Genomic DNA, 25,135 nt, shown 5'->3' on the forward strand with positions numbered 1-25,135 from the left:
ACTGAATTAAAGGGTAGGTAATTGACAGTTTTCTCTTGATTTTGTCCACAGCGACGTGTGTTGAAGCAGCTCCACTCACTGCAGCAAAAAGCTGGCCGTCCGGAGGCGCATCACACGCAAGAACGGCTGCAGGAGTTCTGCCTGCAGCAGGGCTGGAGCTCTGATGCTGAGAGCGGGGAAAGCAGCGGGGAGGAGGAGTTGGAGAACAGTGAACCTGTGGAAGAGAGTGACCTAGAGCTGTCTGAGACTGGTGGGTTAAGCAGGGGAAGAGGGTACTGTATGGGGTTTAGACTTGGGCTCAGAACCTTCAAGTTTGAGAGCTTTTAAAATGATTTTCGTAGGAGTGCAGATTATTTTTGAGGTCATATCTTTGGATCCTTGGATAGTTTTTATACAGGGTACTGCCTGGCTACAAATATTTGGCACTTGATTGCTCAGGGGTAGAGATGTTTGGCAGTCCAGGCTTACCCTAGCATCGGGTAACACCATAACACATAACACACAAAGTGAAAGCTAGTCACAGCTATGTCTTTTAAGACAAATATTTACAATTGGATAAATATGATAGTTTAAATTGAGTTATAAAATGAAGTTCTAAAGAAGGTGATACTACCTTCTGTGGCTAAGATGTGACCCAAAACACTTGTATATTATCTAGAAAGGAGTTGCTATGTTTCACTTTAATATTGTCCACTGCTTACCAATGAGGAAGCGTTGTGGTCTTATGATCAGTGTTTGGTGGTCGTGTCTTCAGGTGCTCTTTACTTTGTAACTGCGCACCCAGTCAGTGAAGCTTAGATGTCAAATAGTTGTATCCAAATAGCAGTCACTCTATCCTAGTTTCCGGCCAGTTTTGGGTACAAGTCAGGATGGTTTGGACCTTAAGCTCTATGTTTTGAGCATCTAATAAAATATCAGCAAAACCCATAATCCTTGAAAGGAACCAGGGTCCCTGACAAGTCCAACAGTCGAGTTTTAAAGGCTAGTCACGAAGATAGCCATGGTGTCGAAGGTAACAGGGTACCACCAAGCATCTGGTGCCCCATGCAGTCCCACGAGGAAGAAAAAGAATTGGCACACACAAAAGCGTTCTTAATGTAGACTGAACTTCAGGGCCCTGTTTCTCAAAATGTGTCTGTCACCTTCGGCTGTATCACCCAGGGGCCTGTGGTCACTCACTGGAGACACAGATGCGACCAGATGGAACTGTGAACTGATGTTTATCAGAGGTTTGCTTTTGTGGACTTGCCCTTGCATGTCTTTGAAGCAGTCCAGGCTCCGGTGAGGGTAGGATGGTGTGGTTCGAGGGATATTTTAAATAAGGGATGCAGTACTTGGCATGGCATTTATCAGCTCCTGACTTACCCAGGCGGGAATGAAGTTGGATTTAGGTCTTGAGTGTATTGCAGTAAGGATTTGGATTTTGTGGCACTCAGTTTACTCCAGATGAGCAGTGGCTCAGTGTCCCCTGTTTTGTGGTCTCTGGAGTATTAAGGCGCCAAGTTTGTTTTAGCGCACTGCCAGTACAAATTCGGTTTTGCCAGCCGTACTACACACTTGAAGGTATGAGAAAATAGGAGATAACTGAGTTAAGTGTTATGTGGTGCTATATGCGTCTTCATGTTGTGACTGAGAACAATGGCACCACCTACCGGCGTGCAGGAGCTATTGTAAACGTGTCCAGGTAAGTCTGACGCCTGTGCAGATTATTAAGGTGAGGTATCTGTGAGTATTCATGAGACAGGTTGTTAATGAAGATAAGTAACTTGTTTATTTTTTACTTTCCTCTTCACTTGCTCTTTTTAAGGGTTGAGCACAAGCTCTCTGGCCTGTTGTAATCTCTCTGTGGGATTTTAACCACACCCTCTTGCTAGTCGTTCTTTGTTGTGCTTGTTTTAAATGCTTAATTTTTATTGGTGCAGTTTGTGAAATGTCCCTCCTTTGTGTGCTGATTTTCCTCCCAGGCGATTTCACTAAGTGAACGTTTTTGTTGGCCGTCACACTACGTCACGCCTCCTCCTGTTACAGCATGTGATGGCCCCTCCTCCAGTTTCGGTTTGCCTTTCATCCCAGCCGCGATCCTTTCTAGACATAAACACAGGAAGCCAATAACTCTTGCGCTAACGCTCATGGCAGCCTTGGCGCTTTGAATTGACTTGCTTATGTCAGCTGTTTTACTTTTTATTTTCAATTTATGTGGCAAGAAAAGTCCAGTTAGGAATTTACAACGCTAATAGCTCTAACTTGAGCAAACGCGAGACCCATTGCATTGCAAATGCTTGTTTTTTTTATTGCTAGACTTCAGAGTTTTTTGTTGAACCACGATCTGCTTTCATCTAACTATATATATATATATAATATATATATATATATATATATATATATATATATATATATATATATATATATATATATGTATATATATCTACCTTTTTGGACATGCTATCCACACAAAATGTGGCACCTGGTGTCTCTGTTGTTTTGATGTACATCATACTCATTACCCTTCTGGTTGAGATAGTCTTTATTAAAAATATGAAAGTAGTTTAAGTAATATCCCCTCTCTTCTCTTGCTCTGCCAGATGAAGATGAAGACTTGGAAGGTTACGAGAAAGTGGTCCCCGGCCGCAGGAAAGTCAACCAGGTAAAGAAGGAAAATCTACTCGAACATTCAGGACAGTTGTGATTTATTTAAAGCCACCTATGTAAGTCCTGATGGTCTGCCGTTGAAAGATTCTGCCCCCTTATTTTGCATCTTATGCTTGCCCTATGCTCTCTGTCTCTTCCATGCATAGTTTATAGACCAATGCAGGTCTCTTATCCTATCCTATCCTCTCACTCTACCTCTCACCCTCACCCACCTCTACAACCCCCCCTCGCCTATCTTCACAACCCTACTCCTATCTTTCTCCCTAATCTCCTAAACCTCCTAACACTCACCTCCCTCCACCCTTAAACTCCACTCCCCCAGCTCTTCTCACTCTACCTGTCCCCCCCTCCCTCGCGCTTTCCCGCCGCGACCTCCTGCACGCCCCAGCTCCCATTCGCCCCCAGCTGACCCCTCCCCCCCTCCTACCTCATATGGCGGCCGCTGCGCGACAGTGGTAGCGACCCTTGACCCAAGGGTAGGTCGCTCCCCCTGCCGCTGCAGCTCCTCCAGGTTCCTGAGTTCCTGAGACCCACCTCACAGTAAGTACCCCCCCACCTCACAGCCCCTCGCTCTGCCCCGTGCTACTCACCCTCTCTCCTGCTCCTGCTTCTTTTCTTCTTTTCTTCTTTTCTTCTTCTCTGTTCTTCCTCCTCGCTCATCCTCTGTAATCTTCTTCTGTACTCTTCTTTTCCCCGTCTTCTCTCTTCTTCTCTTCTTCCTCATCTTCTTCTGTGGTCTTCTGCCCTCTGTTCTTCGTTTTCTGTATCTTCTTCTGTGTTCTTCTGTGTTCCTCTGTGTTCCTCTGTGTTCCTCTGTGTTCCTCTGTGTTCCTCTGTGTTCTTCTGTGTTCTTCCGGTCTTCCTTTCTTCTGGTCTTCTGGTCTTCTGTCTTCTATCTTCTGCCTTCGGCTCTTCTGCCTCCTCCGTCGTCTTCTCCCTGCGCCTGCTCCTGCCTCATCCCCCTCCCTCACTCGCATCCCCCTCTCTATCTCCCCTATCTAACCTGTTCACTATCTACCTCCCTCACTCCTCCTATCTACCTATCTCTCTATCTCTCTATCCCACTATCTAACTCCCTCACTCTCCACCTCCTCCTATCTTCCTATCTCTCTATCTATTTCTCTATCTATCGATTTCTCTATCTATCTATTTTCTCTATCTATTTCTCTATCTCTCCCCCCCCTCCCACCACCCCCTCTATTACCTATCTTCCTATCCTCTCACTCTACCTCTCACCCTCACCCACCTCTACAACCCCCCCTCCCCTATCTTCACAACCCTACTCCTATCTTTCTCCCTAATCTCCTAAACCTCCTAACACTCACCCCCCTCCACCCTTAAACCCCCCCTCCCCCAGCTCTTCTCACTCTACCTGTCCCCCCCCTCGCGCTTTCCCGCCGCGACCTCCTGCACGCCCCCAGCTCCCATTCGCCCCCAGCTGACCCCTCCCCCCCTCCTACCTCATATGGCGGCCGCTGCGCGACTGCGCAGCGGGCGCGCCAGAGGCAAGCCCGTCTGCGCCCGTCCACGCCTGGCCCGCGCCCAGCGCCACGACCCCTGGTCCCCAGCTCTCCCAAGCCCCGCTGATCCGCTACGACCCCACCACCCTCCACGCCCTCAACCCAGGGCGCTCCAACACCTGCTTCCAAGCTCACCCCAAACGCACCCATGGACCCTTCGCCTGCAACTCCTGCAAACGCATCTTCCACCACGCAACTACCACAAGCCCACGCGCCATCAACCACCTCAGGTGCATCCTAGTCAACGCTCGCTCCGTCCACAAACACGCCGTTGAACTCTGGGACCTCCTGGACTCCACAGCACCGGACGTCGCCTTCATGACGGAGACCTGGATGAACGCCTCCTCTGCTCCAGACATCGCCACCGCCATCCCCGAAGGCTACAAGATCTCCAGGAAAGACCGCACCAACCAAGCAGGAGGAGGTATCGCCATCGTCTTCAAAGACTCCATCAGCGTCACCACCTCCACCGAAGACACCCCTCTCGCCGCTGAACACCTGCATTTTCAGATTCGCACCGACCCGAGGACCACCCTCAGAGGATCCCTCGTCTACCGTCCTCCCGGACCACGCGCCCCTTTCAGTGACGCCATCGCCGACTTCATCTCCCCGCACGCCCTCGCCTCTCCGGACTACATCCTCCTAGGCGACCTCAACTTCCATCTGGAACAAAACAACGATCCCAACACCACCACCCTGCTCGCCAACCTCGGTCTCAAACAACTGGTGAACACCGCCACCCACATCGGCGGACACACGCTCGACCCTATCTTCTCCGCCAGCAAACACGTCTTCTTCAGCCACGCCTCCGCCCTACACTGGACCGACCACAGCTGCGTCCACTTCACATTCCGACGCGAGACCCGCCACCTCCGCACTCAACCCATCCCTCGTCGACAGTGGAACAAGATCCCTGAAGAGCAACTCTTCTCCGCACTCGCCGCCAACCAACCCACCCTCACCACCGACCCCAACGACGCAGCCCTCAACCTCACAAACTGGATCTCCAACTGCGCAGACAACCTTGCTCCCCTCAAACGCACGCATCGACAGACCAACACCAAAAAACCTCTCTGGTTCTCTGACACCCTCAAAGAATCAAAGAAAACTTGTCGCGCCCTTGAGAAAGCCTGGCGCAAGGACCACACCGCTGACAACATGACCGCCCTCAAGAACGCTACCCGCGAACACCACCACCTGATCCGCGCTGCCAAAAGGAACTTTTTCACCAACAGACTGGACAAAAACAGCCACAACAGCAGAGAACTCTTCAGCATCGTCAAGGAGTTCTCCAACCCCAGCGCCAACGCCGTCACGCCCTCACAGGATTTGTGCGAATCCCTCGCCACTTTCTTCCATCGCAAGATCAGCGACCTCCACGACAGCTTCGGACACCAGACCCAACCAAACACCACCGAACCCGCATCCCCGGCCATCACCCTCAACAACTGGACCCACATCAACACGGAAGAAACCAAATCCATCATGAACTCTATCCACTCCGGCGCCCCTTCGGACCCCTGCCCGCACTTCATCTTTAACAAAGCCGACAACATCATCGCCCCGCACCTCCAGACCGTCATCAACTCTTCTTTTTCTTCTGCTACCTTCCCCGAATGCTGGAAACACGCCGAAGTCAACGCCCTACTAAAGAAACCTACGGCTGACCCGAGCGACCTGAAAAACTTCCGCCCTATCTCTCTTCTGCCTTTCCCAGCCAAAGTAATAGAGAAGACCGTCAACAAACAGCTGACCACCTTCCTGGAAGACAACAACCTGCTCGACCCCTCACAAACCGGATTCCGAACCAACCACAGCACTGAAACCGCCCTCATCGCAGTCACAGACATCAGAACCCTGATGGACAACGGTGAAACAGTCGCCCTCATTCTTCTCGACCTCTCGGCTGCCTTTGACACCGTCTGTCACCGCACCCTAATCACCCGCCTCCGCTCCACCGGGATCCAAGGCCAGGCCCTGGACTGGATCGCCTCCTTCCTCGCAAACCGTTCCCAAAGAGTTTACCTCCCTCCGTTTCGCTCAGAACCCACCGAGATCATCTGCGGCGTACCTCAAGGCTCATCGCTCAGCCCGACACTCTTCAATGTCTACATGAGCCCCCTCGCCAACATCGTACGCAAGCACGACATCATCATCACCTCCTACGCCGACGACACCCAACTTATACTCTCCCTCACCAAGGACCCCGCCAGCGCCAAGACCAACCTACAAGAGGGTATGAAGGACGTCGCAGATTGGATGAGGCTCAGCCGCCTAAAGCTGAACTCTGAAAAAACGGAAGTCCTCATCCTCGGCAACACCCCGTCCGCCTGGGACGACTCCTGGTGGCCCTCGGCACCGCACCGACCCCCACAGACCACGCCCGCAACCTCGGCTTCATCTTGGACCCTCTTCCCCCCATGACCAAGCAAGTCAACGCCGTGTCCTCCGCCTGCTTCCTCACCCTCCGCATGCTCCGCAAGATCTTCCGCTGGATCCCCGCCGACACCAGAAAAACCGTGACCCACGCCCTCGTCACGAGCCGCCTGGACTACGGCAACACCCTCTACGCCGGGACCACAGCCAAACTCCAAAATCGCCTGCAATGCATTCAAAACGCCTCGGCCCGCCTCATCCTCAACGTACCCCGCAGCAGCCACATCTCCGCACACCTGAGACACCTGCATTGGCTCCCAGTCAGCAAAAGGATCACCTTCCGACTTCTCACCCACGCACACAAAGCCCTCCACGACAAGGTACCGGAATACCTCAACAGATGCCTCAGCTTCTACGTCCCCACCCGCCTCCTCCGCTCCTCTGGCCTCGCACTCGCTGCTGTCCCTCGCATCCGCCGCTCCACGGCGGGTGGGAGATCTTTCTCCTTCCTGGCGGCCAAGACCTGGAACTCCCTCCCCACCAGCCTCAGGACCACCCAGGACCACTCCGCTTTCCGGAGACTCCTAAAGACCTGGCTGTTCGAGCAGCGATAACCCCCCCCCTTTTCCCCTAGCGCCTTGAGACCCGCACGGGTGAGTAGCGCGCTTTATAAATGTTAATGATTTGATTTGATTTGATCTTATGTGCCATATGTTCCTTGTATTTTAGACACATCCTCCTCATTTCCTCTTCAATCTGCTTTTTCATCCTACCGTCCTCTTCTGATACGTGTCACATCTCATTGTCATCACATCTTTCCCATCTCATTCTCCTCTTTCGTCCTACTTCCTCTCAGGCTGTCTCTTTTTCTTGTATGAATCGGCTCTGCCCTGACTGCCTCTTTTCCTTGATGTTTCGCCTTCATCTCATAATTTCCTCCTCTTCCTTGTCTTGTACTTTATCAGTTTTCATGTTCTCGTACTCTCCATCCCTTTATCATCTTCTGCTCACCATAATCATCTCATAACCACCATGTTTTTCACATGTGATAAATTAATTCCCTCTACTTTGCCATTCCTGTTTACCTTCTTCCCTCGTTCTAATGATTCTTCTGCCCCCTCCTTCTCTGCACACATTGCCACTTTCTCACGCTCTTTGTTTTTGACAGTGGAATCGACGTAATGAGAAGGGAGAGACAACCCTGCACCGAGCTTGTATCGAAGGGAATCTGAAGCAGGTCCAATACGTCGTGGAGAAGGTATGGCACATGCAAGTGTGTAGAGATATTCTGGGAGGAGGGATGGTGTTTACTTGAGTGGGCCGCTGACAGGCTGACATTCCCCTCTAGGATGGAAGACGACTTAATTTTATAATGTATTAGGGTTTTTTTGTGCAGTTTAAGCTGTCTGAGCTTTTTAAGGGGCAGCAAGAGTGTTACATTCTGCAGAGCATTGGTTGAAGTCCTGCCCAGCAAAATTGAGATAACCAGATAAACTCTTGCTAAGTGGACATAAGGGTGTTTTCTTCCTTCAGGTGCAGGGTCCTGCTTTTGGTATGCTTGTGAGTTTAAATCCTACCACGTGTGAAATGTCCCTGAAGTGGATGTCATTCTGTGACACAGGGCAGTGTGGTGTCAAAGTTATGAGTGGCGGAAAATGTGCATTCCTTTGTAGTGGGATGTGGTTGCAAGTCTTGTGAGGGGTGATATCCTTTTCTGGCATGACAGAAGCGCCATACCCATTTCCTTGAGTTATAAATGCAGTGGTGCCATTCTCCTCTGATGGTGAAAGGGGTCCAGCCTTCCCCACATGACATACTGGGTTGGCACACTGTTGCACATTTCTGAAGGCTGGTGTTATTTTTCCCCCTGCATTATGGAGGGTCATGAACTACTGAGAGGGCTAGGCTGCTCTCCAGCATGAGAGTTGCTTGTTTCTTGAACACGTATGTTGGAAATATTCCAGATCAGTTTATAAAATGTCTTAACGCAGAGTTTTGCCAAGTTAAATGCTTACTTCTTTACTTTTATGGGTTTCTAAAGAAATGTCTTCTGGTTTGCTTGAGGGCGAGTGATGGCTTTCCTCTACAGGATGCTGAGTGATGTTGTGCTGCTATTCTCCTTTCTTTAAGTGTTTGTGAGTGCAACGTCCACATGAGTGTAAAAAGTCATCCACACTTGGGCAGGAAAGTAATTGTGAGGAACACACACTTAGCAAGAAAGAGCATATCTAAGTTTGCAATTTAAAGAGTATTCATGTGTACAAGCTGGGGTTTTCATTTATTAATGTTAAGAGGGCTCTGGCGCGTTTCTGGCACTTGTGCTATGCAAAAAATGGTCAAAGCCCTATTTTATTTAAAGACGTATATATTGAGTACTGAGGGGGAAGCCATTTTTTTACGCATGACACATTACACAGACTCAGTACAAAGGAAGTGGTACATTGGAATGTGTTAGACTGGTGGGGAAGATTTTGTACGATTGTTGGTGTTGAGGCTTTGACATCAATCCACAAACGTAAAGGAAAAAACTTATCAGGGTCTCTTCCCTCCGATTCTTTTTACTTCTCACTCTTATTTTATTTTATGTTTGCTTGTGTGCACGCTGAGGGCTTTGTGGCTCAACACAATCGGCAAACATCACAGCATGTTTTTCGTAATGTTAGTGATTCAGTAGTCCGTTCTTGATGCCTTTCCTAAGGTGCAGGTGGTCTTCTATTCGGATGAATAAAAGTAGTGAGTTCCAAAGCATGGTTGTATGAGCTCAAGTGGATTTGCTTCCATCCTTCCTTCAAGTAAGGAATAAGGATGGAGGAGGAGGACTGAAACCTCTTGCATGGACTAGTCCACTGGGGATGAAGGACCAACCCATGCAAAGCGAGTTGAGTTTAACATGGCTAAATAGTACATGATCCCTTTCGAGACAGCTTTAGAAAAAGTGAGCTATGCCAGGTCCTTTTGCTTCCCTGATGGAGTTGCAGACATCTTAGCTGCCAGACAATACACTACAGAATCAATTAATGTGGATCGCTGGAGCAAATTTGTACAATGGTGTGGGTTAGAAATCTTTTACGTCACACCTTTCTTATGTCTTGGCTTTCCATCTGTCTCTTGCACAGCAGGAGCTGGCAGTGGTCCCAGACCAGGATTTCAGTTTTTATGTCTCTCTTTCATCCTCCTCAGTTCCTTAGGTCATCTTTAGTGCTGCATTTTCTGATAGGTTTGCTTTATCTGTTTCCGCTCACTCTGGTCATTGTTCTCCAGAGGATTTTATTGTTGTGTTGACTTTCCCGAGGACACCTCCTTTTGACCTGATGCCCGGTTGTCCAGGCTTCCTTCTTACTTTGAGAACAGTATTGTTATTTGCAATAACTTCTGCACACATAGCCATTGAACTTTAGGTCTCATTTTAACCTTGTTCTACAGTTTTATACCCAGGCTTGTTGGTCCTATGTACCTGCTCAGCCTTCTTGCTGAAGTGTTACATTACACAGGGCATTGTTTGTAGTTTTACTCTGCAAGATCGAGCTAACTATATAATGTTCTTTCTAGGTGGGTGAAGTGACGTTTTCTTCTTTAAGTTGCATTTTTTATAGCAGGATCCTGCCATATCGCCCAGTCTATCGCTTTTCCAACTTTCTTTCTTGCGCTTCATCTTACCAAGAAGGAGAGACTGCATAGATTGGACCCTGGGCATGTTGTCTCATTTTACATATGTAGTGTTTGATGTAGATAGCTGGGTTGTGGTTTGTGAGAGGATGGTTCTGACTATCTGGTCCGCCCTGATTTTTCACTTTTGGATCACCTGGTTTTTGACCTTTTACTGTGAGGGAGCCTCATAGTTTAGGACTCGACCACAGTAAATGTATGGTAAAATGGACTGCGGGTGTTTACTGCCGGTGCCGCCTTATTATGCTAAGGCTGCTGTGACGCAGCAAGGGTAGGAGGCCCAGGGCCAGTTACACGTGATCACGTGTGTGTACACCTGTGTGAGGGCTGTGCGGGGAGGATTCCTTGCGTGCGCAGTCCAAGAACTGAGCTTTGATAGCCTGGTGAAGAAGGGACTATGCAGAGTGGGTGGTGACATGGAGTAGGTCTTATGAGATGGGTGTAAATATGTGAGGGATAGATAGTCCGTGTGCTTACTGTCTTGGGAAAGGATGGCCTAGGGCGCAACTCCAGTTCACTAAGGTCCACAGACTCCAGAGCTGCACCAATGTACACTGTAAACTGTATGACAAGAATAACATAGTAGGTTACAAAAGCATATCTGTACAGCTTATGGGTCATCCAGGAATGTCATATTTCTCTGACTCAGCTCAAGATAAGGGTCCAGTATTGCTCTGTCCAGCTCCAGCTGTTATTCTGTGCCAGGTTCTGGGCCTGGAAGGAATGTCAGGGAGGAGGGGCTGAGTCAGTCAGAGCACATGTGGCTACTAACTCCGGGACACCGCCATTTTGAGCCATCCCAGAAGACTATGCAGGAAGGTTGGGACAGGGGCGGAGCAGTGATGTGGCACATCTGGATAGGCCAGAGGTACTGCCCTGCTGGACACTTCCGCTTAAAACGTCTTTCACAGAGAGGTGTGGGGGCCTCTCTCTTGGCTGTGCTTCTCTGCAGGACACTGGGACTGAAGATGGGCGTCAAGACAACTGGACGGAGGAGCCCCCTAACGGTCCCCGGGACTAAGGACTCTGCCTTTGAGTAACCCCAAGACCAGTGGAAAGAGACTGCTCTACTCCAGGAAGTGAAAGACCCAGAGGGAGAGGAAAATGGAATCTGGTGCAGGGAACCTATGAAACTAGCACCATGCCAAAATCATCAACCTTTCAGGCCAGGAGGCCTGATGAAGGTGCTCCTGGTGGCAAGGGCTCGCTAACAACAGTGATAAGATCATCGAGATCGTCCCCAGCCGGCGGTCCGAGATATTCCCAGTGGAAGGTATGTGACATTTGACCCCCAGGGAGGACCAGCGCTGATGCATGTGGGGCTCTGACGCCAATTCCAATGTTGCCCCTAGAGTGGGCCAGGGCCCCGTGGGCTGCACCTGAGGAAGAGAGAAGCGGATCCCCAACGAAAAAATGTGGTAACGAGGGAGTGCCGTTGCGCTCCCTCAAAGGTGGTCAGGAGGGGCCCAGACCCCATTCCAGGGCCCTGCAAGGAAGATAAGCCAGGGTACACTGTTGTGCCCAATGTGAAGATGGCTGCCGGCTGTGTGCGGGGCTGGCGACCAAAGCAGAAGCCAGGGAGTGCCGTTTCACCCCCCATGAAAATGGCAGAGGGCCCCCTGACCCCATCCTAGGGCCCACGATGAGCCCAAGCTACGGTGCACCATTACACTCCCCATGAAGCTGCCGGAGGTGGGAAATCCGTCACACTCCCCCGGGGCCGCCGGGAGAGCCGCCACCAACTTCGCATCAGCCCGCAAGAGTGGGCAGACACCAGAGGAGAGGCGGGGAGCACTGGCGCACCTCCCCCACACAGCCTGTCCCCAGGCAGACCTCCACAGTCAGGAATGCCGGCTCCTGCGGCAGCACCAAGTGCTGGCCGTGTGGGGAGCCTGTGGGAGCTGTCCACGCGGCTCCCCATTCCCTACCTCTCATGGGCCATAAAGTCACAGCACGAGACCGCCAGGAAAAGGCAAGCGGCTCTCCTCAGTGCAGCAGGCGAGCCGCTCATCAAATATGCACGCTTCCCGCGAGGGAACGCCCCATAACTCCTTTAGGCGCATCGTCTTCAGCTTGTGGTGGCCCCAGGAAGATGGAGGTCACCACCAACAGAAAGCAAATGGATGGGGGGAGCTCCAGTAGCGGCGCAGCCTCCCCCCAACAGAAAGTTTTGTGTCTACAACCTAGGTTGGGTGGGTCTTAACAGTGATAATCCCCCAAGGGTTCGAACCTGTTTATAACCAAGCCCCAGCTTGAACTTTTGTTTCAGAGTGGTGGAACTGCACCCTCTAGGGGTGAAGATCATGGCTGCAGTTCCTGTGGCCTGAATTGTGATAACAACAGGATTGTTATAATAGTGAACACCTTCTAGGGGTGAAAGACTGTCATTACAGGTGTGTTTACTGTAATGAAGTCCTTTAGGGTCTGTGGTTCAAATGGTAGCATGTTATACTAAATAAATGTGTTAACAATGTAAAAACAACCTCTAGGGGTAAAAGATGGTATTACATCATGATTAACAACCAAGCGATGTCCTTTAGGAACTGTGTCAACTGTGCATCATTTTTATGTTGAGTAATTCGATACTGATTATGATGATCCTTGGCTCACACCCTTTAGGGGTGTGGGTAAACTGCTTGGATCATGCTAAGAGTAATCCTAGCAACACCAGCAACTCCAGCCTGCTTAGACTTGTTCCTTGTTGATGCTTATTTGAGTAATGAGTCTGACAGCCACCGTGCCCAAAGTAGATGTACTCTATTGCCAGTACCAGGTGCTCTCATTCCCAAGTTACAGTCGAATATTGCATTAAACTACAAGTGTATTGTTCTGCCATGTAGGTTGTTGGTTTATATCTCCCTGTAGGAGACAAGAATGATTACTCAATGTCTTTCAAAAGCAATTCCATCAACTTGTGTATATTTGTAAATTGTTGCCTAGTATTGAGTAGTGGGTTTGTAATAAATGTACTTTTACTTTCTCAAAAGAAATATCACAGGCTGGACAATCCTTTATCAAGTGTTGTTGTTGTGTGCTCATGAATGGTGTGTACTAGCCCACACCACCTCCCTTTAGTAAGCCTTGGACAGCTCTGCAACACTATCCTAGAAGAATCAAGCACAACAGTGGGACGTTTGGTACCCAGTGGTGGTCGAGTGCAGACCCATTACTTTTACAGGCCTCATAATAGATGACCCATCCTTCAACATGATTTCATTTTTACCTGGTTTCTGATGCCAGTTTGACTGACATGCACTGGGTTCCTGCTCACTAGGTCCACAGTGCCAGTGTTCCTTCCCCCAAAACAAGACACATGGTCACTTGATCCCCAAGTGACCAGGCCCTGTAGCACCTTTGTAGGTCCCTAATGAGTGGTACCTCTAGTACCTAGGGCCTGGGTACTGCAGAGGGCCTGTAAGAGCTGCAGCACAACCTGTGCCACTCTAAGGGACCCAGCACCAACCTCATGCCAGACTGCCATTAAAGGCTGCCCGACAAGGTGCTCCCTAAAAGTGAAAACATGACATGGTACACAGACCATGTGCCGTGTCCCCCTAATTACTGCATGGAATATTTGTAAGTCACCACTACAGCAGGCCCTTCAGCCCTAAGGCAGGGTGCATTATATTACATGTGTGGGCCTCCAAGAAACCGGGAGATCTCCCAGTGCTTCACAAATCACCAAGAAGAACTCCTTGGAGTAGAGGAGCTGCTTCCCTATATTTGCAGGCACCCAAAGAAAGAACTGTGAGGACTAGGGCTGCCAAAAACCTGTTGCCGGACAGCACCACTACACCGAGCCGTCTAGCCTGAACTGAAGTGGGTCCACAGTGCCAGCATGGTTCCCAGACCCTCCAGAGATGAAGCGTACCCCAAACGATGCAGTCTGCAGCATGTTTCCGCAAAGCCCCCTGCAACCCCCGAGTAACCAGGAGCCAACAACCCGATGTCTTAGGACCCTTTTGCACCATTCCGCCCCAGAGCGAGGAGAAGAGAACCAAGGGTGTCCCCACGTCTCTCAGCCTGGTGAGACCTGAGCCCACTTGTTGGCTTGGTCGGACTGTACCCGCAGCTCGCACCTGCAGACTGTTTGCAGGTCGCCCTGCAACTGCAAGCAACTCCCGTACTGGACCCGACGCCAGAAGACACTACTGCACCTGAGCCCCACAGCATGAGGGGATATGGACCCACAGTGTCCCCAATTGCCTAAGGGCCTCGAGTCGTGCCCCTCTGTGGGTTCCCCTGGACTAACCTTCTAGTCCATCCCTGCAGCAACTTTGTGACAGGACTGATTCCCATAGACGTACACGGGGCACCTGACGCTGAACTGCACCAGCCTGTCCCAGTGCCACCGGAGGTGACCTTTTGGTGTGGCCTTAGACCTTGCCCTACACTTACCTTAAATCCAGAAGATTGATCCCTTAAGTCGCTATACTATACCTGTATGGAGTGCTTGTTCTTCCTCCATAGGATTGCATTACCGCATATGAAAAATGCACTGTCTACTTTTTAAAAACTCTAACAATTCTTAACTCGAAAAGTGCTCACCTGATTCTGGTGATCTTGGTATCAACGTTTTTATAAAAGTAAGTTATGTTTATGAATTGGTGTTGGATTTCTCTATTGAGTGTGTGTCTCACTTACTGTATGAGTGCGTGCCTTACATGCTTAGCACTACCGTCTGATATGCTGAACTGCTCAACCACACTCCCACAAAAGAGAGCATTTGGGATGTAATTTGTGCCTTTGTGATACCTCTGGGGTTTGCCTAGACTCTTAACACAGTGTACCTCATTTTAGCCCACTATAAAAAGAGCAAGCATTCAAAAACTAGCTAAAAGGATAGCAGTAGAAGCTAAACTCTTGGCTATAGAGAAAGAAAGGATTGAGGTGGGCCTAGAACCCATCTCTGGTGGCAACAATACCTTAAATAGGGAGAAAGAAGAAGCGTTTGACCCTAAAATCCCAAAAAGAATTGTCCCTAAATATGAGGAAGATGATGATGTCACCAAATGGTTTTCAGCCTTTGAGAGGCTTGTGTCATAAGGAAACTCAACAAAAAGTTTTGGGCGCTCTACTCTGGGAGCTGTTCTCAGGCAAGTGCAGGGATAGACTCCTGACACTTGAAGGGGAGGATGCTGAGTCATATGACCTCAGGAAGGATACCCTGATTGAGGGTTTTGGACTCGCCACTGAGGAATATAGAATCAGGTTCAGGAAGGCTCAGAAAACCCCGAGTCAGTCCTGAATCGATTTTGTAGACTTTTCAGTGAAAACACTGGGAGGTTGGTTAAAGGAAAGTAAGGTGCAAGATGATGATGGGCTTTATAATTTGATCATGAAGGAGCATCTTTTAAGTAGCTGTGCTCCTGAAAAGCTGCATCAATACCTGGTGGACCTGGGGCCAGTATCTTCCCCAAGAGCTGGGGAGGAAGGCCGATCATTGGGTCAAAACTAGAGTGTCCAAGAAAAGTCATTTAGGGGATGACCAAAAGAAAGGGCCAAGGAAGGCCCCCAAGAGAAAAAGGTGGACCACTCTAAAAATTAAAAAAAAGAAGTCCTCTGTAGGCCCCCAAAAGTCTGTTCAGGAAGGTGGGTCCCAAGACCCCTCACAACACAAAAGTGGGTGCCAGGGTAAGAACTGGGATGCCACAAATGCTTGGTGCTTTGACTGTAAGCAGACAGGGCACCGAACCAAGGACACTTCCTGTCCTAAAAATAAACCCACTAGTGTGCACCCAGGGGTTGCCAGTGTAGCGTTAATGGGTGACTCCACAGATGAGGAGATCCTCATAACCTTTAACTGCAAAGTGGGACCAAAAGGTAAGTTGGAGATTCCAGTGGGGAGTAAACGCATCCACCACCTACTGATAAATGGAATCCGAACCACTGCCCTGAGACTTACCTTTGTAAGTCACACCATTGTGCATGACAGACTGGTACACTCTGACCAGTATGTCCCAGGTGAGACTGCCCGTGTTAGGGTTGTCCCAGGGGAGGTCACTGATATGCCTGTGGCTTTAGCGCCCATAGAAATAGCTAGGGCCCTTAGGTGGAGAAGGGTGGTGGTCAGTACAGACTTCCCCCTTGATTGTCTCCTGGAAATTACCTCCCTCAGAGAGATTAGTCAGAGCCGAAAAGGGGAACTGGTCCAGTGCCAGACTTCTCCCAAGGATTCTGGAGGTGCTGAACCTGCGGTTAGTGCAAGTAATCCCCAAAAGAACAAAGAAGGAGAAAGTGTAGGGAAGTGGGGGCACAACGTTTAGCTAAAGTTCCAGTTAGCCAAGGAGATTATGCTCCAGTAAGAAAGAACTCCAAAGTTGGCACTGGTGAAGCCCAGCCTGACCCACAAGAAGTCCTGGCCAGACAGGCAACTGTTAAGCATGAGTTGGTGGCTCCTCAGCCATCATAAGAGACAGTGGAAGAAGAGTGGTTGCTACAGGATGTAGTAACTCCCCACTCTAAAACAGCAGACATGCCCCCTGAACCCTAAAAAGCCTGTAGATTAGCCCCTTCACCTGTCGGTGAGAAGCTAAAGGTGTGGTTGTGGGCACTTTGGGCTGGACTGTTCCCGTGAGGATCAGGGTCAAGACTGATTTGAATATGTCTGGGTCCAAACGGGGGTGGCATGGTGAGGAAAAGAACAATGGATTTAACCCAGATCTGTGATTGGAGGTGAGTGTTTGAAAAGTTTCAGCACTCCGTCCATCATCCTTTTCTGTTGCTATGTTCGCCCTGAGTGGCAAGGGTATCCCCAGACGTGGGTCCCTTGCTCACTGTGCCACTGGATTCAAGCTAGCCTGGCTGATGAGGGTTGATACCCCAAAACTGGTGCCAGGATGCTTGTTTCCAGTCCAGGGAGGACCTGGCCAGGCAGTTCGGGCTGGACTGTTGCCACGAGGAACAGGGTCAAGACTGATTTGCTTATGGCTGGGTCCAAACCGGGGTGGCATAGTGGGTAAAAGAACAATGGATTTAACTTGTGTCTGTGGCTGGGAGTGAGTGTTTGGAAAGTTTCAACTCTCCGCCCATCATCTTGTTGTGTTGCTATACACTGAACTCCTTCTTTTCCCATTTTTACATTTACCCTTCTTCACGGCATTGGTGTATTTTCAGCATTGATAATGCTATGCAAACACTACTTCAAACATCAAAGCTAAATCCAAGGTCGACCTCATATCATATGTTGACTGTGCTTCATGGTCCTGCAGTCAGTACCACCTGAAGCACATTGAAGTAATTCAAAAATGTCATTGAGCGCTTTACAAAAACAAAAGTAAGTAAATTAGAATGCAAGCAAATAAAGCAACAATTCTCCATATTAATGTAGATTTTTCACATCAGGGCCATCCATTGAATCCCAGAGATTATTGCGGCTGGACGCCACTCCATGAGGCCTGCAACCATGGGCATCTAGGTAAGATAACTGCAAGTCATTGCTGCAATTGTTGTGCCTGAGGGTTTCTCATAATCTTTTTTAAATGCCTGTTGGATTTCAGTTGTGATTTATGCTGAATGAAGCGTTGATTCTAGGCAAAATCTATTTTGATATCATTGATTGTATTATTATTATTATTTTTTGAAGTTTGTCGAGTTGAGAGGTGATGGATAAACTGAAGCGATGCTCAACAAATCCACGCAACCCCTACCCCCGCTCTGCCCCCACTCCACCCCCCCAGCCTGATTACCATTGGTAGACTATATTCTCACTTTAATTTGCTTGCTTTTTCCTCATTTTCTTATATATGCTTTCTTTCCTCTCTTTTGAGTATGTCCCTCTCCTGGAGCATGGCATCATTACTTATGTCCTTTCACTGCTTACTTTACAAGCATTACTTTGTGTTGTCCAGCTGTGTACGTCTCTTGCCTACTCTGTGGCTTCATGTTGCTCTTTCACTCGTGCTTCAGCCCCATCGTCCTTGTCGATGCGCTCGCCTTAGCGTCCTCCAAACTGCTTTCTCTCTTGTGTGTTTTTTGCCAACAGCCACCACCTTCCCCCAGCTCCACACTGCTCTTTCTGATGGATACTTCCAATTGCAGATTTGTCACCTGCAGAATATTCCCCTAGACTGGACAAAGAAGTAATTCCTAGCAGTGACCGTGCCCGCCACTATGTGGTGCCATGCGGCCTGGCGTTGGCTTTGTTCCATCCCGAAAGTGATGGAGCAGAGCAATATACAAGCACCACTCTTCACACAGTCGACTGTTCCTTTGTTTCCACTCCTTCTAACTATTCCAGAGCTCAGCTCCCACTTGCTTCAATCTTTTTAAGATTTGCAAAATTAAATCCAGTGTTCAAGAGAGAAATGTCCCCTCCTAAAACTAAAGGTTTCAAACCATGATGTGATTGCAAGACATGGGATGAGTGCACCCTCAAGCACTGGAAGATGATCCGGGACCTTGAAAGGAAGCTGTACGCCACAGAACACAGGACAAAAGTCATGGACCTCATCATGTAAGATCCACTGTCACTCCAAGTTGATGGCCCAGACCTACCTCCGAGGCTTCTCCCATGAGATCTTTTCTTTGTGGTCAAAGTCATCCAGTCGAGCTCCATTTAGAAACACAAGAAGAAGTTGGGCTTAAACCATCATGCCACTTTCTGTCTATAGAAAAGTCACAGGGGTGTAAAAGTGGGAACGAATCCCACTCCGGACTTCGTCGGAGATGATTCCACAGCTGATCCGGATGCACCCTGAGTTCCCCTGGCCATCGGTGATGCAGCAGCAGGTTAAGAGCTTTAAGATGGCCATGCTGTATGTCTTTGGCACTCTTCCTGCTCCCCTGATGCGCCTTCTCTCTCCAGAGGATCCACAGGGGCCCACAGTCAGGTTACTGCTGTCAGATCCGCCCTCGGTATCATCTGAACCTCTTGAACCTATCTCAGGTTCAACATAGACTTGCACACTGGTTTTGAGACCCTTTTTGGTCCCTCCTTTATTGGCACCAGAGGGTAATCCAACACCAGTGCTGATGTCTGACCCCGAACCGGCCTTAGCTTGACCCCTGACAGAGGTCACACTCCGAATCTGTTACAACTCACCTTGTCCCCACACTGCCTGTGTCTGACCCTGCACTTCTGCTACCGTAGAGGCTCCATTGCCTTTTTGGTTCGACTCTCACCAGAGCTTGCCGCCACTTGGAGATTGCGATGGTGGGAATCTGGATGATTTACCCCCATGTTATGATGATGTCAGTCTTTTCATGGGCTTAGAGGAGGCCAGTGGGCTTGATACACTGATACCGGGTTGAATGAGCTTTTTGGATCTGCAATGGAGGAGAGTGTTTTCTTTGCTGTGGTAATTCGATTAACAGCTGAGGTACCAGACCTACAACTGCCTTCTGTTGAGCTCAGAAGAAATGCCCTCACAGAGGTTTTGCACCCTGGGTCAGCCTCATCTGAGCCCTTGCGTTAACTCAATGAAGCCGTCACTGACACCTTAATAGGCACTTGGTCTAAACCCTTTTCTTACTCCTCAGTGAATAGACAGGTGGCTAGATACCATAGACCGGCTTCTTGTGACCCTGATTTCCTTACACAGCATCCTGCTCCAGAGAGTTTGGTGGTTCAGGCTTCCACCAGTAAGGAGAACCCTAATTCATTTTCTACAACCACCAAAGACAGGGAGTCTGAGAGGGTTAAGGCATTCAGAAAATGAAGGATCCCTTCAGCAGTCCTCACATTAAAGTGCGTCAGTGCTTTCTGTTTGTTGTATATGCACTCCCTCTGTGACATGGCCAACAAGATTTTACCTAGGGCCTCATTGGCTAAGACCATTCAAGATGGCTAAAATGCATCCAAATATGTAAATCAGGCTGGCCTTGATAATACTGATTGTACAGGTAGGGCAGTTGGCAGTATTCTGGAGGCATCTATGGATACTTTCCACACTTATGGATATCCCTTTTAATGGCTCAGTGAAAATCTGATTCTGCCTTGGAATGCTGCAGGGGGACCAGGGTCACAGCCAACTCTCTGGACCTTTCAGGCTCGGACAGGCAGTTTCCTCACTAGTTTAATAAACTCCGAGCATACTCAAGGGGGCCGTGGGGGTGTAGACCACACCAGACTCCCAGACCCCCACTGTACTCATCCCAGTTTGTTTGTGGCCAGGGACATGAATCTGGCAGGGAATGAGCAGATTACCAAGGGCATCAGTCTTCCCAGCCCCCTTGCTCTGTGCCAGCAACCTGCAAGCCACTTTAGCTTGCCATTAAACACACAACCTGTGCAAGGCAGGATCCTGCACCTTCTGTCAGGCTGGCGATCCATTATGTCTGACAGATGGGTTCTCCAAGTCGGGCAGGATGGCTGTTCACTACTCTCTCTTTCTGCCTCTGCACCTTTCTCCTACATTACGACGGCTCTCGGCGGAGTACCTGTCCATTCTAATGCAAGAGGTGCAAGCTTTACTTTCCTAAGAGGCCATTGAGAGGATTCTGGACTTGGTAAAAAGTATGCATTGTTACTCTAATTGGATGGAGGGCTTTGACCTATCTTAGATCTTCACTCTTTGAATGCCTATTGAAGGATACATTCAGAACACCATGGGCATCCTTTTAAATGCCGCAGAAGCATATTAATACCAAAGCAGTATTAAAGTAAACTTTGTAACCACTAATAGCCATTGCTTTCTGGGTTTTTTTCCTGGCAGAGATTGTACAGTTTCTACTTGAACATGGGGCCAATATTAACGACCCAGGTGGGCCACTGTGCGATGGGATTACACCTCTCCATGATGCCCTTGCTTGCGGTAACTTTGAAGTCGCACAGTTGCTCATACAGAGAGGGGCCTCTGCAACACAGAGAAATGGCAAGGTAAGCATTTGGATTGCACAAATGTAGTTTTTTGAGAAGCTTCACCCTAATCTTGTTTCATTTGCTCCTGGACGGTATTAGTCTTGAGTTGGGAAACTGGTGCTTTTACCTTTTTTGTGAGTTGTAGGTATTCTGTGACGTAATTTGGTTCTTTATTGAGAATACTCTTGTCTTTTCCAGGGGATCCTCCTAAATAGTCATTAGCAGTAAATATTCCCACCCACATGTGGGAACCCCGGAGCATATATAAACACACATGTATATACCTTAAATGTATATGTAAGGGTAAAAATTGTGTCTAGAGTTTTGCTACATATATATCATATACATATGTAAGCTATCATGCCGTCTATGTTGACAAACAGGCTAAAAATGTCTTATTTTTGTAAAGTTTTTCTTTCATAAAACTCGTCAACTAGAGTTAACACCTTTCTGCAATCAAAGAAGAGAGCATAGAAAGTATTAGAAAATTTTATATAGAGAGAAACTGCAGTGAAAACACAAAGGCATTATTAGCCAGTGGGTTGCATCCCAATTAACATAATAGAACCCAAAAAACTGGCACCGTACATTTAAGGCCCTTAGAACCTCCAGTATCCCACCGTGCATCAGAGGTGAGAGTGAGGTGACAGTTGGGCTACAGTTAGGTCAGTTGTTTTTTCTGGCTATTTCTGTTAGGATCCTGGAGCTTTGAGCTCTCGTTTTGAGTTTTATTACCAGAAAATCTTGGTTTATTCCAAACTTTTTAAGATTACTTAACTATTTTTCACTTTCTGAGTGAAATACAATTTTTTCGATCAAAATGCCTTCACTCTTTGTCAGATGCCCTGCTTCTGGCAAAAAGAAGGCACAGATTGATCCACACTCAGTTTGCACAGTGTGTCTGCCTAAAAGTCACTGTCCCGACATCTGCAATCACTGTTGGAAGCTTTCAAAAAGAACTTTGAAGGACAGAGAAAGGATTCTTCTTTATGGCTTACAAGAGAGGAAGAAAACATCCACCTCTCTTCAGAACAAAGTATCCAGAGAAAGAGTTACAGTGGAAAAACAGCAAGCAAGATCTACCTCAGCAGGTAGGAATATTCCTACAGCGTTGACAGCTCCATCAACATCTCATCATCGTTGCCAACCGACGTCGAGGAGCACACCTCCGTCAACTACAACATATTCAACGACAAAGGACTTAAAGTCAAAAGCCATGACGGCAACCACACAATCGACGTCTAAAGAAAAGAAAATCATTGGCAACGGGCACTCACTGCTCAACATTGAGCCAGCACCATCATGTTGATACTCTGTCAAGGGTGCACCATGACCCATCGGCATCAAGACAACACTCCATGCCGAAGACCACAACATCAACGGCAGATCAGTAAACCTCGACGTCTAGGCACAAATCTGTTTATTTGTCGACGGCAACCAGACGCCTCTTGACGTCGAGTCATACTCCACCTGCGCCATCTCAATCGATGTCAAGAAATAACCATTCCCATTCTCTGCCGGCGACAGCACATCATCGAGACACTCCTCACTTGCTCCATCAATGCCAAAACAACCTCTGACGTTGAAACACCGTTCACGTTCCCCACAATGTCGTTCAACGTCAACACATTCTCCACCGGCAAAGACAACTTCACCTACTGTTTCTTTAACAACATCAATGTCTCAAAGACATGATCCAGCAACAACTATACCAATAGATCATCTTTGGCATCCTCAGAGTCTCCTCTCATTCAAGAGGTCAGGTCTCACCTATTAATCTGTCACCAAGATGGCTGGAGAGTCTTAACAAGAGCCCGGGTTATCAGTCTCCAGACTCACAATACTCTCAGATGTACTCTCCTTCAGGTTCCTTTCCAAGGACACCATCACCAACTCCTCAAACCAGGATGGCGACAGCACAGACTCAAGTAGTTCACTCAGTGCCACAAAAAAGACATACAACTTCAGGCACAAGAAGTAGAACGCCTCAAACATCCAGAGGAAGATCACCTTCTCCTTCCAGGAGATCTCAAAGCGCACAATCTCATCACCAAAGACATAGATCCACTTCCTGGTCTTCTGCTTCTTTGTTGTCTATTCACCTACTTTAACAGATACTCCTCCGGCGAAGGTTTCCCAAGTAGACGACATTACCACCTTCAATGAAGTTTTGGTCAGAGGGGCCCACAAACTTAACATGGATATCCCTGAACCTACTGCATCTTCTTCAGATGTATTTGAAACACTGTGCCATTGCTCTTCTTCAAGACAACTTCTTCTAGTTCCAGGGCTTTTACAACCAGCAGTTAATACGTTCCTCACACCAACAATTTTACATGCAGCACCGGCACGAATCCTAAAGAAATATAAAGCCAGCCAGACAGGATTTCCAAAAAATCCTACAAGAATGAGGCCTAGTAGCTAATCAAATAATTAGCGTGGCTGCAGACGGCTCAGATCTAGCTGCACATGGGTAAGCTCATGGTTAATGCACCAGAAGATCATCTTGGCTCTGCCTAACATGCCTCAAGCCGGAAGAAGAACATTGCATTATGGACGTACCATTTACCGGCAATTCTCTATTTGGGGCCCACACAGACAAAGAGATGGCTAAGATGAAGTCAGCAGTAGGTACACTCAAAGCTGTAGGTCAGGAAAAGCGCAAAGAATACCACAGAAGATACAGGCCTTACGACAGGTGCCCATACCAGCAGAGAGTTCAAACCCCCCTCACTGGGCCCCAAGACAGCAACAAAGACAAGGAAGACCCTTCTATCAGTCCCAAAACAAACAGGGGGACAGAGGAACAAGTAGAAAAAATCAGTCTACATCAAAGACATCAGGAAAACAATGAGGAGTCTCTTCCCCTAATCCTGTCACCCACTCCAGCGGGGGAAGTATTACCAATCATATACGCGAGTGGTGCTCTATAACCAAAGACAAATGGGTTCTAAATATTGTCGAAAATGGGTATTCTTTACTTCTCAAATCTCCACCTCCTCCAGTACGATCAACAAAAACATCTTGTCATCAACAGCTTCTCCTGCAAAACAAAGTTCTTACTCTGCTACGAAAAAGAGCTATTGAAGAAGTACCACCTTTGCAGAGAGGAAAAGGGGTGTACTCCCGCTATTTTCTGGTGGGGAAAAAAGGCGCAAACAAAGACTTCAGACCCATCTTAGATCTGAGATATCTCAACAAGTACATTCGCAAAGAAACATTCAGAATGCTGGCCTTCCATCAAATCTACCCACAACTCCATCAGGGGGACTGGATGTGCTCCATAGATCTGCAGGATGCCTATTTTCACATCCCAGTGGCAGAGAAACACCAGAAATTCCTACGCTTTGTAGTTGTATCCAATCATTACCAGCACAGAGTACTACCCTTTGGCCTAAAGTCAGCTCCACACATGTTTTCCAAGTGTGTAGCAGTAGTAGCAGCACACCCGAGGAAGAAAAAGGTTTTCATTAACCTGTACTTCAACGACTGGCTACTGAAAAGCAGCTTTTCAATGCAGACCACGCAGCATCTGAAAAGCAACTTAAATACCTTCAGAAATCTTGGTCTTCAAATAAATCTACAAAAATCTATACAGACTCCAACCCAGAGGCTCCACTACTTAGGAGCAACATTGGATACAAACCTCGCAAAAGTGTATCCTTCGGAGGAGAGACTATTATTAATAGCACAGAAGTGTCACAGTATTCTTCACACTCTGAAACCAACGGCCAGACAAATAGCCTCACTCCTGGGTTCCATGGCCCTCTGCATTTTCATTCTTCCGAATGCCAGGTTACACATGAGACCTCTCCAAGAGAATCTGGAGGATCAGGGGAGTCAATTTGCAGGCAAATGGAATGACAAATTGACTCTGTCATCAGTAACGAAGAACTCACTATGGTGGAGGACCCACAGACAGCATTTGTTAATAGGAGTTGCTTTTCATCAGGGCACTTCTACTCAAATTCTTGTAACGGATGCATGCTTCAGGGCTGGGGAGCTCATATGAACTCTCCAAGCTCAGGGCCTGTTGTCGGACAAAGAGCACCAATACCACATCAATACCACAGCAGTTCATCTAGCCCTCAAGTCTTTTTATCCATCCATCAAGAACAGCCGT

The 25,135-nt window shown here is 48.2% G+C and overlaps 1 protein-coding gene across 2 annotated transcripts in view; it reads left to right on the top strand.

The window, feature by feature from the left end:
- Positions 1-25,135, top strand: part of TONSL (tonsoku like, DNA repair protein) — a 239,726-nt gene that overhangs the window by 115,760 nt on the left and 98,831 nt on the right. For both annotated transcript variants that reach the window (XM_069220998.1, XM_069220999.1), the window contains exons 11-15: positions 52-250; positions 2,583-2,644; positions 7,714-7,803; positions 17,556-17,628; positions 20,867-21,030. In XM_069220998.1, the coding sequence (XP_069077099.1) occupies positions 52-250; positions 2,583-2,644; positions 7,714-7,803; positions 17,556-17,628; positions 20,867-21,030 (588 nt within the window). The remainder of the gene's footprint in view (positions 1-51; positions 251-2,582; positions 2,645-7,713; positions 7,804-17,555; positions 17,629-20,866; positions 21,031-25,135) is intronic.

This window comes from Pleurodeles waltl, chromosome 2_2 (genome assembly GCF_031143425.1).
Source record: "Pleurodeles waltl isolate 20211129_DDA chromosome 2_2, aPleWal1.hap1.20221129, whole genome shotgun sequence".
Taxonomy (NCBI): Eukaryota; Metazoa; Chordata; class Amphibia; order Caudata; family Salamandridae; genus Pleurodeles; species Pleurodeles waltl.